Genomic DNA, 13895 nt, shown 5'->3' with positions numbered 1-13895 from the left:
CAGCTTCCTTCTAAGAGCAGGAAAAAAAGGATGCTTGACAGATTTATGTTCTATTATTGCACACAGAAATGCTAAAGTCTCCCAGGTGTGGATGTCTGTCTAGGGGAGCAAGTAGTAGTGGGATGGATGGAGTCTGGCAGAGGTGGGACTTTGGCACAACCAGATTTTTGCCAACAAGTTCAAGGACTTTATGCCAGTGCCTAATTTTTGCAGTTTAGTTTCAAGCTCACATAGTACTGAGCTCACTTTCCTCCTGGAGATGCATTTCCTGTAGGATATGTGAAGTTTTAAATGGCATGCCTCAAGGATTTAAAGACAAGCTCTATCAACATCCAGGAGGTGGACTTGATGATTCTTGTGGGTCTCTTCCAACTCAGGATATTCTATGATTCTGTGAAATCTAGGCACATGCTAGTGGCTGATAGATGACAAGCACTTCAAGAATTTGGAGTGGAAACTAATCCTAGATTTAAGAAAATCTGTGAAAATCTGTCACAAATTATCTGTGAAAGTTTTCAAGAAAATATTTCCAGAAAATTATTCTCTGTTTTGGCATCTCTCTTTTTTCTTTTTCCTTTTTTCATCACAGTATTCTAGATGGTCTTGTAACATCCATTTCTCTATACATTTACAATCAAATTTTGGGTTCTCTCTACTTGTGAGTCTAGTAGGTGAATATCTCTTTGGTTAGGGTGACGATTTGGATCAGTTCCATAGGTAAATGCATTACTTGGACTGACATTTTACTTAAAAAAAAAAAAAGGAAAAAGAAGAGAAAGGTAACATATTCAATATCTTGTGTACCCAGTCCATAAAAACAAACTAGAGAGGGCATTGTAAAACCTTAGAAATGCCTGAGCTGTGACACCAAGTGCAAAACAAGAGCTGAGTATTGTCTAGAATTTATGGTAATTTTTGATGCAAGAACCTGTGGCCTTAAACACACTGGTCCCCAAAGCTGGGGAGACTCAGGCCTGGGATGGCTGAAATCAGGCACCAGTTCAGGAAACCATTGCAATAAAAATATATAAGTGCTTTTTTTTTGGTTCAGAACCTGAGATTTTAGGACCATCAAAGGATTGGATGTGTCTCTGTGGTGCTATGAAGGGCTAAGAACCTTGTTGGATATTATCAGAAAATAGTAATATTTTATTAGGTGATAAGAGTATGTGCCTGAAATCCCTAAAAAACCAGGCTATAAATGTTTAATTTGGGTATGAGTAGCTAACCTTAGCATTCAAATTTGAACATATGAATCTAATTTGCTTATTTAGGGTTTTTTTGGGTTTTTTTTGGTATTAATACTGAAGGGTACCTCTCTCAGTGACGCTGGTTCATTTGAAACTTAGAGAAAGTTCTGGGGGGCTTGGGTAGGTGCAAAGCCTCAGTGCAGTGATGCAGCTGTGTCTTTTCCTGCCCCAGATACCATTCTGTGCAGTTTGCTGAGCTCCCCAGATGTGCTGATCTGCAATGCCAAAGGATGGAGTCCAACATCAGCCTCAGTCATGGGAGAGATATGTAAAGGTGTGAGCTATAATGAGAAGGAGAAGAGGTTTTCTTTCACCCTGGGAGGACAAGTGTTCAGTGGATGTAAGTGACTTACCTCAATTTACATCAGTTCTCCTTAATTGTTGTATAGACACTGTCTTATTCACTACCCTGCCCTTGTCCTCCAATGCTTTTATCAAGTAAGTCCATATCACAAGAGAATAAGAATTCTCTGGCTGGATGTATTGATGGATAAATGAACCTCTCACATTTTGCCACATGAATATTAATGAAAGTTGAGACTGTGTTTAATATATCACTCTGTAATACCTACAGCATTTAATTCAGGCAGATCCAAGCCAATAATCTGAAAGAAAGGTAGAGTCTGTAGCAAAGATAAAAAGGGAGATGTTCAGACCTACATGGTAAAAGCAATGATAGGAAATTGAGTAAAGTTTGGCACCCTAGACCCAGACTATCCCCATAACACCTGTGACCTTCTTCCTTAGACTTTTATATTGTTATCAAAGTGATGCATAGTTTAGTGATGTGTTTTCTATGCAATTTCTGAGCATTGAAAAAACATGTTTAATTTAAACAGTTGTTCTAACAAAATTTTTTCTTTATTAGCTTCTCAGTTGATGGAAGAGGCAGAAAGAAATTTCACTACCTACCAGGAAATTTACCTGTGGAGAGGTAAATTATCTCACAGAATTTCTTAAAAATATTTACGATGAACTGTAGGGTGTGGCAGAAGTCAGTTCTATTATGGAAATGTCATTGTCACTTCATTGCAAGCTATCCAAATTAAGACACAACTGAGAAGCCTATTTGGGCAGGGATGTGTAATCTGGAGTAATTCTTCTACTGCCAGTTTCATGAAATTTGGGTAAAATCTTGTGTCTGAGATAATTTTAGTATCCTTGAAAACAATATCATGAAGACACCTGCCTTTGTCCCATCAGTCTCCAATGCTATAATAATTTGGCACTTTATGCCAAATTACATGGGTTATGTTTATTAGCAGAATAATTGGATATTTTTCTTTCTGAATCTCACCATGTACATGGCAGGAATTGCATAAATGATTTGTAATAATAATTTGTGCTTTATAAGTGCACAAAGCCTTCAGAGGGCTGTGACTGAATGCAGAGTGGCTGTGGATGCGGCGTTTACTTTTTTCATCCAAACAATGCATTTGGGTTTAGGTGCTCCCCAGAGCTGTGCAGAGATGGGTTTACTCATTCTTGATTCAACATTTGGAGGAACTGCCAAAGGAATTTTCCTAGGTGGTGCACTTGATTTATTTGTTCAGTTTTGGGAGCTGAGGATTATTTTGTCTTGTGAAAGAAAGATAAAGGGAATTACTCTGCTCTTTGATTCCTGTTTCATTCCAGACTCTGATGTGGCCACCCGGATGAAAACCTCTCTCTGTGAGGCTGCTGCCTTGGAGACAAAGGATGATGTGGTGTTATCAGGTATTAGAGCAATAGCAGACAGAGCAGGCAACAGAAGAGAGCAGGGACAGGGTGCAGAATTCAACCAGAAAATATCATATATTGCTATATATATGTGTGTGTGTGCATATATATATATATGAACCTATATATATAAAATGAACATATATATATATATATATTATGGTATGGGTATTGTAAATTCCAGAGGATTTCTCTGAAGCAGGATGCTTGATACAGGTTTTGAGAAAGATGTTCAACATGTAGGCCTGGCTTTATGATTCTTACCTTTGCCAGAATAGGCTGGAAATTAAGGTGTTAAAATGTTCAGTGTGAAACTTGTTCTTTTAGATTTACTGAGCTGAAGAGTCATGGGAAATACTATTTGACTGAGAAAAAGAATTTCACATAAGCCCGGGAATGAAATCCTTGGCCTGGATATCTGGGCTTCTTTACTGCTACTGGCAGTATGATTGTAAATACAGGGCATAGAGAAACCCAGGATGAAACATAATCACAAGTGTTTCTTCCATGCATGATGACAGTGAGGGACCTGTGAAGTTCTCTTAGCTCCTTTGTTATTCCAGGGTTTGCTCTTTGTTATATGAAGTCATGTATAGGTCCAAAATAATTTGTAGGAAGTTACTAGAGTTCATTGGGGCCTTCAGCACTATAATCCTAAGAGAAAGTGAGCAGTGGAGTTTGCTGAGAGCACCTTGATTCATTTTTAATGAATTAGAATCTTTGCTGATGAGCCTTGATGAGTGTCTGAGCACATAATTTAATATGTGCAAAATCCTAAAAGGAAGTGAATTGCTCATGGTATTTAAAAGGAAAGTAAACTAAACTAATTAAAAAACTAAAAATGCCCATTTACCTAGCAGAGCTCCTATACAGTTAGGGGTATTTTAAGTTTAGATTTAAAAAGAAAGAGAAAAAAAAAATGCATTTACTATAGTGGTTGAATTATCTTGCATTTACCTGCCAAGGCATGAGTGCAGCCCTCAGGGTTCTCCATTTACCTTGCTGGGGCTGATGATATCATTAAAACCTGCAGTTATGCAAGGAATGCGGTTTTACCTCCTTCCCTAAATCTTAGTCTTGGCACCAGCTGTTCAAGAGAAACTGAAGGTTGAAGTTACGACCTGAGGGGTAACAGGAATTATAGGTTACCTTTTCTAGGAAGTCATGAATGCATCTGTGAAAATGTCTACAGAGCTGTTATCACTTGATAATCATTTGTAAAACACAAAGTAACATATCTTTTCTAGTTTCTGATAGAAAAGTCAAAACTACAGTGCATTTTCAGCATGCCAGCAGGTGCTTCTGCACTTCAACAGCAATCATCAGCATGGCTTTACTTCTTGTTTTCATTATTGTCTGAATATTTCACTGCATGTGAGATTTAGTCTCACAAAGTCTCACAATGTTGGAACTGGGGATGAGATCTGCTGATGATATTTGATAAATAAGAAAGTGTTTATGAAGAAATTTTCAAGAGATCAGTGAAGAGTGTCCATTTCTTTTAATACTGGACCCTTATTTAAGGGGATGAATTTGGGAACAAGAAAATAGCTGTGATTGATTGTTTCAGAGGGAGCTCAGGAGATATAAATCACTGCATACATGCCTAAAGTTCACAAGCAGGTGACAGAAATTAGTTATTTAATGTGGTCTGTGGGAGCATAAATTCAGAGAAATGAGCCTAAATGACTGAAATAGGTATTAAGCTTGTCAAGAAAACTTTTTAGACTGAGAGGTGTAAAAGATTCTCATGGGAATGTAAGGAAACTGCTCTATTCTGAATTAACAAAACATAAATTAAGGAATTACAAACATCCTCTGAACCCTCATACTTCACTGTTAGGATATTGTGTCACATGACAGAGTAGAGCAAACCCTCTAATTTCTAGGAGCAGGAATTCTCATCTAGTTTTTGGGTGTTGGAAACAGTCTATTTTGTACAGTGCAGTGCTATTTTGTACAGTGCAGCTCACTGAGGAGACACTGCCTACAGGAGAGTCACTGTGGGTGGACAATTCTGTTATTAAAAGCAGACTTTGGTGGATTCTAGCCCTACAAAATGATTGCAGCTGTATTTTACTGAGAAATGCAGAATTTTATATATAAATAAATTTAATTAATTCCAGATGATAGTTAATTTTTTTGTGGGATTCTTTGTTTGCTTGTATCTCAGATTCCACAAAGGATCTTTTCTACCTAATGGACAACAGCCAGATACAAAGTGACCAGAACTACTCCCTCCCTTACCAGCAGTATTGGATCTTCAGGCAGAAGTACTCAACTGAGGAAGCTCTGCTGTGGTGTCTCACACGTAAGGCATCATGGGGACTGCTATTCTGCAGGGGTTAATAACTAGATAAAGTCTTTTAACAGGTGTTACAATAATATTGAGTAAAAGCTTTAGACTTTGGGGTATTTTTTGTAGACAACTTCTAAAATTTTAATGGGAATTGTCAATGTTTGTTTATTCCTTACAGTCTTTGCCTGCCATGGCAGAAAGGGTGCCCATAATTCACCATCACGGTGCCCCTGTCATGGGCAAGAAAGGTAAAAGGTACAGCTTGGGCAATGCCCTGCTGTTCTTGAAGTGTACCACTCCAAACAGGGAGGTGGAGTAGTGGTAAAAGAAGGTAAAATGCAGATAATTTGGGTTAGTGATAAATTATATTTTGATGCAGTAAATGGAGAAGAGTTTCTAGCTCTACCAGGAAGTCAGAACTAAGAGTACTAAGCAGTGCACAATCCCTGTAAGAAGTCAGTAGAGCTATTCCTGTTTAAAATTAAGCATTGACACACATGTTATAGGAGCCATTGCCATGGTAATTAAGAAATGGGTTTGACAGCTTTGCTTCTTTTCTGAAAGTGTGCTCTTACCCTGGGACAAACTTCAGAACAAATTGCTGTGAGCAAATGTCTTGAATAGTTGATTCTAAGAAAGTTATGTTTAATTTTGTGTGATGCTTGAATGCTTCAGAAATATTTTTGGAAAAACTTATTGAGACATTGTAGACATTATTGTCCTTTTTATTTGTGAGAGACCGTGACTGATGCAGAGTTCTCTTATGATTATACAATTTGTATGTCAGATTTACTAAAAAAGAAAGATATATTTATTAATTAAAATATTATAGAGAACCAACGCACTGGAGTAATGCTTGTAACAGCTGGGGAATTTATCTCTCCAAGTAGCTGTGCTGGAGCTCCTTTACTGTGCTCTTCAGGTAAACTTGCTCTTCAGTGCCACTGGGGCCAGAATGTGTCCCTCTTTCTCTTGCACTTTACATTAATTAAATTAATTAATTTGCAGATTAGGAGGATAATATTGAAATTCTCCCTTTTAGTTGTTTTCTGATGGATAGCTTTGCTCTGAAAACATGAAGGGGAGCAGAGAGGGAAAAGAACCCTTTTGTGTGTAACTTCTCATGACTTTGCTTCCCAGGTTGTGCTCAAGAGGAAGAGTTCTGTCGAATGGCAGATCTGCGAAGTGCCACAGACAAATACTTCGTGTGTACCCTCTATCCAGAGGCACAGATTTGTGACAGCAGCATCAACCAAATACCAGGAAACTGTGCAACTGTGCTACCCTGGCAGCCACAGACACTGTACCATAAAATAGGCAAGTTTTGATGTTTGGATGTATAATGTCTGCTCTAACCCTGGGAATGCAAGCCAGTCTTTTGGCTCTTGGTTCTGAGATAAAAAGTCTGCATGTATAAATGAGTCTTGGGATGTGATGGTGCAAGGGAAGGTCAGGCTGGTTGGGATAGGGTTTTTCATTTTCAATTCAGAATGGAAAGATACCAACCATGAATTTCACTCTGTCCTCAGCCATTCCCAAGTCAGAGAGGCCAAATCTCAAATTTGTATATCAGTTTTTAGCCCTTTCTATATGGGTGAAATAGGAATGTCATTGGAATGTCACAATCTACCATTAAAATTTCTACAGTAGCTAAATAATGCAAAAACTGAAAGCACTGAGTGTAATTCTTATTTTGCTTTAACTATCTTTTAGCAAATGCAGAGCTATAGATGTGAATTTTAACCTTTGCTCTTTGGATACTTGGGAAGTTCAATGTTTTTCTCATAGGGCACATGAAAGAAAGCTGGACAAACAAGCCTGTTTTCACAGGAACATGTAATTTTGCTGTGACAAATGTAAAGGTCCACTGAACTGAGCTATTCAATCATGTCATTTTGGGGAGCCCAAAGGGCAGCAGGGGCTGAATAATGCATGAGCACACTGGAGTCTTCCAGTCTGGAGCTGTATCCCAGTTTAAGGCCTTGTGGAAGAAGTAGCATCAACAGGTCTCAGCAACAAAAGGCCTGGCTGGAAGTCTTTCCTTGGTAATGTAATTTGCTAATCTTTCAGAGACTTCACCCAGTCATTTTTTATTCATCTTCAGGCTTAACAATCAGAATTTTCTGTGATAGCATTAAACTATCTTTTAATCAATGAGAGCTCAGCATAAAAGCACAGACTGGACCCCTATCATTTGATTACTTGGCCAGTTTTTGTATACAACAAAGTTAAACTGATTATTCCAATTTTGTTTTTCTTTTTTCTTTCCAGTGACTCTTCAAAGTTCTGTGAAGAGCTTCTACACACGTGTACCATTCCAGAAAGTAACAGGAATCTCAGTGAGGAATAAGACTGACATGAGCAGAAAAGCTGTTTCAGATGGGTAGGACATGAAAGTTCCTTTGTTCTCCTTGGAATTTTAACCATGTCTGGAATTCCAAGGCTGTGTTATGCAGATACGGGAAATCAGATGTATTGATCGAAGAATTGCATTGTTTGAGAGTATTTAATGAAGAAAAGATAACATATGGTTTAAAGGAGATTTATAATTGAGTTATAAATAATAATCTATATAATTATTAATTATAGACATGAAAATTCTTACTTATAATGCTACTAATTACCAGTTGGCCTGTTAAATCCCTTAACAATGATATACCAAATCAATTTAGGCTGATATTTTTAGGGCAGATATCAAAATAATTATCTAAATTAATAGATGAATCTAATAAGTATACTAATCAAGCATAATTTCATCTACATATGGAAAATGTATGGAAGTGTGTGTGTATACTGGTTCTGCAGCCTTATTGTGAAAGGCATCCCTACAGGTTCTCATGGATAATGTTTTTCCTTTCCCAGGTTTTTTGAGTGTGAGCGTTGGTGTGATGCTGACCCCTGTTGCACAGGATTTGGCTTTTTTAATGACTCCCAGCTGACAGGTACTTCCCCCCTGGTTTTGTTTCTAAAATAACTTCAGTCTTTCTGCGTTATCCAGATTTTACCCTTCTTTTGCTCTGAAGTGCACTTTAAAAGCCCTTTCAGATCTCATGCCCCTCTCTTCAGCAGCTTTTTGGGTAACCATAGCCATATCTAGAGTTTAGCCCAATGAAACATTCCACATTTCAGAAATTATTAAGAAAACTTCATGAGAACAAGTCCTTAACAGGCTGGAACTCCAACAGCATAAAATTCAAGCTGATAAAACTCCATTTTTTTCTCATTCATCAACCTCTCTTCCAAACTGTTGCTTGATTTCTTTTAGTGATTTTTTTCCCTTTTATGTTATGTCAGTTTTTAAAGACAGTTTTTCAGTTTTTAAAGGACTCTGAAACCTAAATATTACTGAAATTAGGTGCATGCAAGCACATAATGTCTGTGGATATACTGGGGCAGTTTAGCTTTTTGGCTTCCTTGGCTGTCTGAACTTTTCTGGTCCCAAATTTTAGTCTTCTGCTTGAGGAAAAAATCTTCAGCTGGTGTTTGAATTTGAATACCACCCAGCTCAAAGTCAATGAAATGAATTTTAATATGTTATTACAAATTCAGATTTAGGCCACTGAAATGTGTAACTTTGTTTTTGGTGGAGTCATGTGCTAATCAGCTCTCCCTGAGGTCATTAAAAGCATTGTTTTTATAATGCATTTTGGAATTTGAAACACTTCAGAAAGACATATTTTTAATTCCTTTTTTTTTTTGTTGAACAGACAAAATTTTCACTTGGTCAAAAGTGAATGGCCTATAAAATTAATCCAGTGTGTTTTAGATAAGAATTAATGTGCAAATAAAAAATAGTTGATAGTTTTCATGCCTCCATATAATCATATGAAATTTGACGTCTTAACTGAATATGACTTTGAGTTTCTTGAAATACTTCTAAAATAAATAGAAAAATTTAAGGTGCCCAACATGTAAAATGGAACCATTTTTATTTTATCTGATTAATATTGAATATCTATGACATTTCAGACATCCAGTCTTGGCACTCATTTATTCAAGAGAACTTTCAGTAGTGATTTTAACATGAGCTGAAATCTTCAATGAAACTGTGTTTCAAACCCTCCATAGTTTTCAGGAACAAAATTATCTACACTAGAGCTTTGAAAGAATTTTTATCTTTATGTAAGTAGGGGACATGTTTCAAAATACATGCAGATTTTTGATTGCATTAATATGGAAGGGCTCCTTGCTCAGAGTTGTGACCTTTGCTCAGTGAAATTCTCTGTGATTTGGATTATAATGGATTTTAATGCTGGTACTCACCTTCCCTCACTGAATTCAGTGGGATTTTTCACCACTAGTTTCAATCACTTGGCTCATTTCAGGTATTTCCTTCCTTTGATTTCTAAGTCAGTTAAATTTCACTTAACACTCAGTGGAACCATGCTGTGTTTTTTTTCCTCACAACACTATCTAGAAAAGGAACATTTTCCTCCTTATTTCTATACCCATGTGCATCCTTGGCAGGTGGGAAGATTGTGTGTGTGACTCTGAACAGCCTTGGAATCCAGACCTGTGCTGAGGAAACAAGAAGTGCTTGGCACATTTCAAACTGCACTTCACCAGATGCTGAAGTCAAAATACACCCATTTGGCTGGTATCAAAAGCCTGGTAAGTGATGCAGGACACATGACCTTTCTAATGGGTTTCTGCACATTGAAGTTTATTATTTGGCTTCAATGTGTGAAAATTCCAGCTTCCAGCTGTAGGACCCATTTGCAAGGACCTCAAGCAGACATGGCAAACAAGTATGAGCAAAGTAAAGAAAGGTGGAATTTAATGTCCATTTTAATAGAAAAGGAATAGTGATACATCAAAGATGCATAATTTAATTTCTTATATTCTGTCAGAATCTTGTGGCCAATGTCAGAATTTAAATATATTTTGCCTCACTGTGCAGTCCTGATCAGGAAATCATTCTTTGTTTCTCACTCCTGGGCTTAGGATTTTACCATCCATAAGGATGCATAACCTCAAAAGATTTGGATTTGCTACAGAATTTAAAATTCCCTTCTGGTTGTTTTGGTAAAGAAAGGACCAAGACCAAATTCCAAAGCAGACCTGTGTTTTTCAAGCAGCAAGAAGCCATCAGGTGTTTAAACAGAAGAGCAGTTATGAGATGTTTTGTTGTTTTCTGGGGAGGAATCAAAATCACTCCTAATCAGGATGAATTTTGTTTTCTGTGGAGAAACAAAAGCTTCACTGCTTTGTGGAAAACTTTAAATGGGTTTCTCATTTGTCACATTCCTTTTGGGCAGGTACAGTTCTACTTTGTTAATCTCTGATTTCACATGCCCGAAAGAATAAGGACAACAATTGCCCACCTGAGTTTGTCTCCCTTTATGGGAGGACAGCCTGTTTCTTGGTCACACAGACACAACTCCAGAGCTGAGAGCCCCCATGGGGGCAGGTCTGGTGATGCTGACAGAATCAGGAAAAATTTTTGAATAAGGAATGCTTTTTTCTGCTTTTATACTGGATTATACCCTTAGTTCTTGCAGAGTAGAGAAGGGTTGATAGCTGAGAGGAGTAGGAGGCACAAAGCATGGATATATATTGTCCAGGGAATGGGATAGAAAGATAATCCAGTTAAAGCAGTGTAGAGATGGATCAGATTTTGTGGCAATACATTGATTTTACAGTGTTGATAAATAAAACCTTCATTCACACTCAGTGTTATGAACTTCATATAACTTTATAACTTCAGTGTTATAAATCTTGATATGAACTTAGTGTTGAGCTTTTAAAGTCTTGCACTGTCCCTGTGCCCACAGAACCATCATGTCCTCTTGTGGGACAGCCCTTGTTAAAGGGTAGAGACAGCATGGAAGCATTTTGGAAGCTGGGAAGGGGTGGACTGAGGGTCTGGCACTGAGAGGAAGGGAAAAACACCCTGATAAAGCAATGGCAGCATCCTGGTGGCAGGGGGACTTGAGATGCAGACAGGGCTAAAAGTGAAACAAAGAAAGGTGGAGCAAAGAAGGACAGCAAAGGTTTGGATACATTTCCATTTCTTGGAATTGTTTTCCCCTTGTTGGCAAAGAACCAACAGAAAATAAAGGCTGTTTCTCACGTGCCAGACAGAGAGATGATGAAGAGGAGCCCTGGTGTATGCAAAGTAGGGAATGTTAAGAGAGACAGTGACATTTCCTTATGCATTGAGGGAGCTACAGATGTGTTTCCACCATACCACCCAGCAGGGCACAGATGTTTATGCAAATGGAGATATTTACAGAAAAAAATTTGTATCAGTTCTGCTGTGTGTTGAGAGCCTGAGAACCAGGAAAAGGAACAAAAAGGTTCTGAGTCTAAAAAGGAAAATGAGTCAAATTTGAAGGAGTGATTTACTCCAGGCAGTAGGATATTAGCATGATGCAGGGTCTGTGGCTGTATTCCACAGTTTGGTTTGAGGAAGGCACTTCTGTCTCTGTGTTTCATAACAGGCTAAGTTGATGTGTATCTGTCTGCTGCACAGCCCTGTTCATGCCCTATTTGATTTTGTATAGTCAGAGCTGCAGCTGTCAAAAAGGAACATAAAGCAGAATTTCAAAGACTTTTTGGATAAGACTTTTCCCAATCCTTCACTGCTGTGAAGGGGAAAACCTCTGAGTTTTTAGAAACATTTATCAGTTACATGCATGGGAAATACATACTGGAAGAAGTTAACAGAAAATCTGATCTGTCTTCATCTTCTGTTGAGATGGTCATTAATTATGTCTTAGTGGGGAATTTATAACTGGTTTGACTAGCCAAAGTGTTCTACAAAATATGAATGCACAGGGAAAGCTTCATTTTTCATCATTTGTGATTACAAAATGTTTATGGGAAGCATTAGCAAATGAGAAGGTTTTTGTATGGAAATGAATATGAGGTTTTATGTATGATGAATTCTTATTTGAACTTCAGTTTGGAAAATGTTGTGCTGGGAACTGCTTTATTTATAATTCATATTTCTGAGAAATTTCAGTTTGCTGGAAGCAGAGAGAATCTTGTCTCTCTCCTGGTGCGGAAACCCAAATACAGAGAGGGGCATAGAAAAAAACACAGAAATACTGAAATGAGTTGTTCATAACTGCACCTCAAAAAGCATTTTTAGAAATGTTTATAAATACAGAAATTTAGGAAAATCTGGTTTCATGTACAAGCTCAAAAGGATTAGATAGCAAAGCAGCCTTGCATCCAAACTCTTGGTGTTTGTGGGGAGAAGATTCAACATCCAGGTCTGAGAAGTAATGCTGGAAATATTGAGTATCATTGCATTTTAAACCTTCAAGTATTATTGTTTTCAATATTTATTTATTATTTATATTGTTTTCTGCTTTTAGCTGACTTGAAGAGCACCATTCCCAACCTGTGTCCACCTGTTAATTTACCTTTCAGGCCAGAAAGTGGTAAGTGTATTTATGAATTGAACAAAAACCAAAGCCAAACATCTCCCCCCACCTTCCCCCACCAAAAAAGAAAAAATAAAGAGAGTAGTAAAAATCCCCCCGATCCTCTTCTTGTTCATATTGCTGAAAAATCACACTACAATGAAAATGTTCCCCATGAGGTCACTCATTTAGATGTTTACTCATTTTCATTAATTGTGTATCATTTAAAAGAAAGACCTGTCATGTCCACAATGCTGACCTAATTTTTCACACTTGCTGCCACATGAGACAAAATATTTGGCAGGACTGATGAAAAAAGTTATTTATGAGTGTGGATGTTGCTTCACTTTCCAGATACAATAAATCTGGTGGTGCTCATATGTGTTATTTTAAAAGTGGGTGGATCTTCTTAGTAAATGAAACTTAGCTGCTCTCTTTCAGGGCTTTGTGTCTACTGACCCCTAAAAATCTATGCAAATTGTCAGCAGCTGCAGGCTTCCCTGAAGTGTCCTTTCCAGAAATACACTGTGAAAAATGCTGTGTCTAACAGAAAGGAAGAGAATGGACTTATCTAATAATTGATAGCTTATTAGAAAACTCAATTTAACCCTCCAGTTATACTGAAACTGAGAAGTCACTTCCACCTCTGCCTTTGATCTGAACAAATATTTAATCTGATTGAATCTGTCTTTCTTTAAACTTTATTCAACTAAGCATGCAGGGGACTTGATATTTGCAAAGAATTTTCAATACTCAGTTCAGAATTTATATGATCTCTGTTTTCATCATATCCATAATCACAAGTCATAATCAAGTTTGGTCTATTTTTAGAAAACTTTGTGATTTTTATATGATCATTTTAATGTAATAGAAGGAAAACTCCTTCTATTATTACTGCTTAACTACTGCTTTGTAGTTAAGCAGTAATAATTTTTGTGTGAAACACTTTGAGGAGGTGGTGGAGGAGGCCTGGCCTGTAGGTTGGGCAATTCAACTCCTTTGCCAAGGATGCTGAATATTTTTCCCCTGGGATTTGGAAAACAACTTTACTGAAGCTTTCTTCCTCCCAGAGAGAAGCTTAGTAGTAATTTTGTCATTTTCCTTTTATGTTTTTCTTGCTGGCTTAAATCTAGGAAAACACAGCCCTAAGCAGCACTTAGGAAAATCAGGAAATTGGGTCTTTCTGCTGTTTGCTTTTGACTCTAAGGCTGCCCAGAACAACAGCCCCAGCAAGTGAGGTGCTCATTCTTTGTA

The 13895-nt window shown here is 37.5% G+C and overlaps 1 protein-coding gene across 1 annotated transcript in view; it reads left to right on the top strand.

Moving 5' to 3' along the window:
* The window catches only part of TG (thyroglobulin), a 148927-nt gene that overhangs the window by 49018 nt on the left and 86014 nt on the right, over positions 1-13895 (top strand). Inside the window, exons 27-35 of the mRNA XM_054273266.1 lie at positions 1423-1590; positions 2119-2184; positions 2886-2966; positions 5143-5280; positions 6409-6585; positions 7540-7651; positions 8131-8210; positions 9736-9879; positions 12594-12659. Coding sequence (XP_054129241.1) covers positions 1423-1590; positions 2119-2184; positions 2886-2966; positions 5143-5280; positions 6409-6585; positions 7540-7651; positions 8131-8210; positions 9736-9879; positions 12594-12659 — 1032 coding nt within the window. The remainder of the gene's footprint in view (positions 1-1422; positions 1591-2118; positions 2185-2885; positions 2967-5142; positions 5281-6408; positions 6586-7539; positions 7652-8130; positions 8211-9735; positions 9880-12593; positions 12660-13895) is intronic.

This window comes from Melozone crissalis, unplaced genomic scaffold (genome assembly GCF_028551555.1).
Source record: "Melozone crissalis strain CALT ecotype California unplaced genomic scaffold, PUWL_Pcris_2 ptg000002l_1, whole genome shotgun sequence".
Classification (NCBI taxonomy): Eukaryota; Metazoa; Chordata; class Aves; order Passeriformes; family Passerellidae; genus Melozone; species Melozone crissalis.
The sequence above is the reverse complement of the archived record's forward strand: the minus strand, read 5'-3'. Positions and strand labels throughout refer to the sequence as shown.